At 53.4% G+C, this 6,000-nt stretch overlaps 1 protein-coding gene across 4 annotated transcripts in view; it reads left to right on the plus strand.

Moving 5' to 3' along the window:
- The window catches only part of Poc1a (POC1 centriolar protein A), a 71,771-nt gene extending 66,967 nt beyond the window's left edge, over positions 1-4,804 (plus strand). For 3 of the 4 annotated variants that reach the window (XM_076575450.1, XM_042281558.2, XM_076575451.1), the window contains one exon: positions 4,144-4,804. In XM_076575450.1, the coding sequence (XP_076431565.1) occupies positions 4,144-4,242 (99 nt within the window). In that variant the 3' untranslated portion in view covers positions 4,243-4,804. The remainder of the gene's footprint in view (positions 1-4,143) is intronic. The other variant, XM_076575452.1, reaches the window with a different exon arrangement.
- Positions 4,805-6,000: the final 1,196 nt, after the last annotated feature.

Genomic DNA, 6,000 nt, shown 5'->3' on the forward strand with positions numbered 1-6,000 from the left:
CCCGAGTGCTAGGATTAAAGGCCTGCGCCACCACTGCCCAGCTTCTTTAAAATAATAATAATAATAATAATAATAATAATAATAATAATAATAAATTGTGTATGTATGATGTACCCACACACACAAGCATACCGCAGCATGCATGTCAAGGTCAGTGGACAACTCTGGGCGTTGATTTTGTCCTTCAACCATGGATTCTAGGGCTCAGACTCAGAGTGGCAGTCTGCTGTGGCAAGTGCTTTTATCTGGGGAGCCATCTCACCAACCCCAACATTTATCTTTTCTTGCTTTTATGGCTTCTGCCATACCGCCAAACCTGAGTGTTCAGGCAAATAAAAGATGGTTTGCCTGAGGCGCAGGAGGGGACGCCAGTGATCTGGAAAGTACTCTCAGTGTTATCAGGTATGCGGCAGGGCTGCTGGCTAGCCCTGAGCAGTGAGTGTCTTTGGTTTAGACACTTTGGTTTAGTGGCTTGTGTTTAGACATTGGGGCTGGAAGTTGCTGTGACAGGTGCTCTCCCTTGGGCACCTGCCACCTGACCTGACACAATTCCCTCTGAGGGACTGGGCTAGGGCTCTGCTCTCTGGCCAGAGCACGCTGGGAGACGGCGTGGATCACCGGAGGGCCTGGAAGGCTAGTTCTCATCTGCCTTTGTAGAAAAGAAAATCAAGGCTGGTGGGCTGTGGCATGGACGCCTAATAGTGCAGGTGCACCTTTAAAGTCCCACTCACACTCTGAGAGTAAGGTGTGACCTTATTTCCTAGCCCAGCCAGTCCAGACCCTCTGTGACAGGAGAAGCCCCAGGGGATTGAAATGAGGTGAGCAGCTAGCCACCCCGTGACTGGGCTCCCCTGCATGGGCACTGGGCACGAAGAGGGAACAGCAACTGCTTTAGTCCTTGGACAGTGAGGCAGTATTTACTGAGCCTTCTGAGCACCTGACGCTAGTGTAGGCATGTGCTCGTCACAGGTAAAAGTCACACTATGAAAAGGCCACATGCAGTGGCCTAGGTTAGTCCTTACCAGGGGTGCCCCAGATGTCCTACATGCCACCCAGATGCCCTTTTCCTCCCCGCTAGGTGCTGGCACAGCGGCAGCCTCTCCCACAGTGCTGTGACCCATGCAGACCCCTGCCAGGGCCTTGCTCAGCTCCATCATCAGGCTGAGCGTGCCCAACCCTGCTACTCAGATGCCCTGGCGGGACTGTTCCATTGCCGGGGAGAAAGGCACATCATGTGCTGGAGATAGAGCCGAGTCGGTAGAGTGCGTGCGTCTAGCTTGCACAAAGCCTTGACTTGATACCCAGCACCAAACTGGGCGTTAACCAGGCTTGGTGACTCATGTATGCCTATGATCCTAGCACTAAGAGTCAGAGGCAGGAAAGAAGTTCAAGGCCATCCTCAGCTTAATAGTGAGTTCAAGGCCAGCCTGGGCTGCAGGAGACCTTGGCCCAAAACAAAGGAAAAAGAAGAAAAAACTCGAGTTTTTCTGGGAGGGTATACAATCCAAATTAATGTGAGTTACAGTCTCACTGAGATACCACAGCAGACGTCAAGAACATGGTTTCAGCTTAGATGCAAGATTGTAAAACATCGGTAGCGAACTTCTGCCCTCCGGGGTTCCCCCATTGTGCTGTAAGCCTGTATTTAAGACCTCCTCCCTCCTTCAATAAACGGCATTCGGCATTTAAAAAAAAAAAAAAAAGCCAAGTTACAACGCAGTAACCAGACTTCATGGGAGAATCCATGACAGCCAGCCAGACCTCCTCCAAGAATATAGAAAGCATTCAACATTATGCAAAACCCTGTAACAATGCAGGATTTTTTTTTCTTTTGTTCTCTCTCTGTTGTAGAATATTATTTTAAGGTGTTTAAAAAAAACAAAAAACATGGTTTCCAGGTCCCAGCTTTGTCATGGGGATCATGGTTTTTTGTGAAAATGAACTTGTGTGCTTTATTAGAGTAGGGTCATCAAGGAGAAAATGTGAAGCTGATGATGCCAGGCAGCATTCTAATGTACAGATATCTAGAAAGCCCCTTCTGTCCAAGCCCATCCTTAAGGCTCAAAACACATTAAGATCAATGGGTCTTGGAACTGCCTGGTAGTTACCCCTGGTGGTCACTGCCACCTGGCCCCTTGGCAGAACAGGCTTCGGGGCAGAACGGACAGGGGAAGTGTTGTCCAAACATAAGGATGGCGTGACTCTTCAAGCCTGGCAGGGAGTGAAGCTAGAGAGTAGTGGGGAGATGCAGGTGTGAGGGGCACCCTATAGAGTGTCCTTTGCTAGGCCTGGCGTGCTTGTCTAGCACCCCACCAGTGGAAAGGTTGAGGCAGGAGGATTGCCACGAGTTTGAGGTTAATTTGGAGTGCTTAGATCAAGGCTTCGAAGCAAGGAAGGCGTCCCCCCCCTTCAGAACTGGAAACCAAGTGTCTCCGGTGGGCCCAGCACCCTCCATTAGTGAGTGGCTGTGAACCAGAGGGTGCTTTTCTCTTCCATTTAATCTAATATGGACGTATTTAAGGACCGCATTCCTGCTGGCCTGAAGTATGGGCCTCCCTCCGAGGGAACCAAGTGGAGGCCCCAGTATTGCCATTGGTCCAACGTCTCTTGTTTTCGGAGTCCACAGTCTCTGCATTTGGAAATTGGGTTCCTGTTAAAAATTTTAAAAGGAAGGAAAAAAAAGTCAGAAAAGGAAATGGCACCAGCCAGGCTCCCCCACTGTGGCCTTGAGTCTCGACTGTCTGTCGGAAAGGGTCTGGAAGAAGAATTATTTTGGCAGTGTGAGTTTCACAGCAGCCAATGGAAACTTCCAGGAATGCTGCTCGGGCCAGCCGGGGGCTGTTTCCACTGCCACTTTTACGAGATGCAGACCCGGTCCTGGCTGGCTGGCTGGCCAGCTTGGGGATATGATGAGTTCTTTGAGCTTCGCTCTGCCTCTGGAGGTCCAGTTCATGTTCCACAGGCAGAGGTCTTCCCAGGTTCTGCCCTATGGCCCGGTCCTCCCATCCCTGGCTAGCTCATTCAGAAGGGGCACCTCAGTGACGTCTGACGTCTTCGCAGGAGGCTGTCCACATTCACAGCTGCAGTGAAGGGGAAACTCTTCCAGAATGTCTCCATTTTATCAAGTGCATGAAAGCTCTCTTCTGGATCAAGCTCGAGCCTTCATGGGACCTCAGGGAACGGGACAGTCTCTCTTGAGAGATCTCACTGGTGAAATTACATGACCTTCCTAGTGCCTGTGGTCACCAAGCCTGCTGCGCTCACAGTGGCCTGGCCTGCAGTGACCTTATCCCCAGTGGCTGGTGTGGCCTTCATGTATGCAGTAGGCACTCAGCAACCCTCAGTGGGGGAAATGAAATGACCAGCTGAGCGTGGGTCAACCCAGCAAGTGTTAGGGTAGGCGTGACTGGTGGGACAGGCTGGGATGGGTGGCCGCTCTGAGAAGTATGCAGCTGTCCGCTCCTGACACCGCCCAAAGCCAGAGGAAGTAGACCACTTGTGTGGGAGCCCTGTCTGCAAGACGGGTCTTGGTCCGTGAAGTCACACAGCCTCAGGTGACTGGATCCGTAGGCAGCCTTGGTGCTGGGTGTGTGGAAGTAAGTGGATCAACGTGGCATTGCCACTTGCCAGTGATCACCCCCATCCTCACCCCCAGGTGGCACTGTCTCACTCTGTCCTCATAGGACCCACACAAGTAGAGCGCCCACCCTCTGGGCTCCGGGGACTCACTCCCAGCTTTAGCCCCTGCCCACCTTGGGAAGAGTTCCCTCAGCACAGGGCTGTGTCCTGGGCAGGACCCGGTGAAGTAGTGTCATTTGCGGGGTAACTTCCTTCCCAGAAAGAGGTGGTCCATGGTCTCTGGTGATGGACAGAGCCTGGGCCAGGCTAGGGGTCAAAATTCCTTATGCCATGATTGTCTTGGGAGAAGGGCTAAGGGCTGTGAGATCTGCCACCTGCCTCCCCACAAGGCATCTTTTTCTGCCCACAAACTCCAGAGATGCGCACAGAAGGCACGAGAGGCCAGGCAGAGCCCGCTGGTGGGAAGCGAGGCACTGGCATTGGGCAGCAGGCTTGGTGGCTTATGGTGATCCCCAGGGCAGCAAGGTGGGCTCTGCGTCCTGAACTGACCCCTTTGTTTTGCAGACAGTGTCCATCCTGGAGCAGCGGTTGACCCTGGCAGAAGACAAGCTGAAGCAGTGCCTGGAGAACCAGCAGCTAATCATGCAGAGAACGCCATCATGATCGGGGGCAAGAATCAGGAGCTCAGTCCATTAGGGATTTGTACAGGACATGAGTAAATAAATAAAGGGAGCCACATCCGTACCCAGGCTGGGATTGGGTGCTCCTGCTCCCTCACCCCCAAGTGCTGTTTGTACTGGAGCCTCCCCACCCGACCATAGGACGCTCCCGGTGGGCAGTGCCACACAGAGGGAGACTTGAGACCCTGCTGGCAGGACCACACTCGGTTTAACCAAAAGGAACCACTTGGACTGTGCGCTTCCTCAGAGTCCTAAGATGGCGGCGCACTGTCTAGAGAGCCTTGCTAGGTTTTCATTCACCTCACCTTCAGGTCCCTGACTGGCTTCTAAGTTGGCAGCTCATTGCTTGGATGAACCAAGAATTCTCTCTCCATCTGACCACCCCCCAGTCGGCCCATCTGAGTCAGGTTTGTTCAGGAACAAGCTTGGTGGGATGGGCAGGGCCTTTGCAAATTCTTTAATTTCTGTCACCACATAGATTCACCAGGGCCTGTGACTTCTTCATGAGAACAAAGGAATCTGAAAATTAAAACCAATTTGACTGACTTGTTGCAGGAATGGCTTGTTCTGGGTAAGACCTGATCAGTCCTCCATCCCAGGGCCCGTAAAGAGAATCACAACAGCAACAGGGGGGTTGGGGGTGCGTTGTTGGAGGATTGTTTCTGAGACCAAGGATACCCTTGTTTGTGCTGTTTAGGGGTGCTGGAGGGCAAGGGTAGCCAGAGCCCTGTGTACTACCCACCTTCCCCTAACTGGCTTCTGTCAGGGTGTGGAGGCCCCGAGCACCCCATTTCCATTCATTCATGAGGGTTTCCAGGGGCCCCTCCTCTACATCTGGACTGGGAAAGCCAGAGTGAGTGCTTTCCATGTCTGCATTGCCTGTACCTTCAGCCTTCAGCGTCTTGAGGCTCAGCCAACCAGGGAGGTCCTTATCCCGTAACATACTGTCCTGCCCTGCCCTGGGGTGGGTGCGGTGCTAGAACTCCCCGAAAGCCGTCAGTACCGGCTAGTTAGCATGCTCACAGCCCTTGCAGCTTCCAGAAGGAGAGCCTGAATGTCTAAGAGTGCAGGCTGGCAAGAGGGCCAGCCTGTGTTGATTTCTGATAAACCACAAGTGTGGGAGGTTGCCTCCTCCAGCTTGCCCTAGGCGGGGAGAGCTGAATTCCAGAGTCAGACCTTGGGGATACAGCTGCCTGAGGGGTACAGCTGCCTGCCCCCAGCTGTGCCCCTCAATACTCGGTCCAACCTATCTGAGGCTCTGATGGTTACAGAGTTTTGAAGCAATGACCTCTGTTCCTCTAGGTGCTGCCCTGTGCCAGTGCAGGGTAGTGACTCAAGGGACCCTGTCACTCTGTCCAGTCCCACTAGATGGCAGAGCCCATTGTCAGGGACAGCAGCTGGGGTTCCCTGGGAAGCTGCAGGGCAGAGCCTGGTAGCCTGCACTGGCAGGCAGGAGAGCCTCTCAGCTGCTTCAGGAGGTAGCAAGCACCCCGTCCCAGGAGCTTTAGCTGGCTGCTACCCAAAGGGTGCAGCTCGTGGAGCCAACCTGGTCACCCCTCCCATGCTGATCTGCCACCCGGCATGGGCTCCTTTGGTGAAGGCAGGCCGAGTGTGGCGCAGGCCGAGTGTGGCGCACGCCTTTAGTCCCAGCACTTAGGAGGCAGAGACAGGTGAATCTCCAAGTTTGAGCCTGTTCTCACAGTGAGACCCTGTCTCAAAAAACAGGTAGAGGTGGGAGCTG

This window comes from Peromyscus maniculatus, chromosome 7 (assembly GCF_049852395.1).
Source record: "Peromyscus maniculatus bairdii isolate BWxNUB_F1_BW_parent chromosome 7, HU_Pman_BW_mat_3.1, whole genome shotgun sequence".
Classification (NCBI taxonomy): domain Eukaryota; kingdom Metazoa; phylum Chordata; class Mammalia; order Rodentia; family Cricetidae; genus Peromyscus; species Peromyscus maniculatus.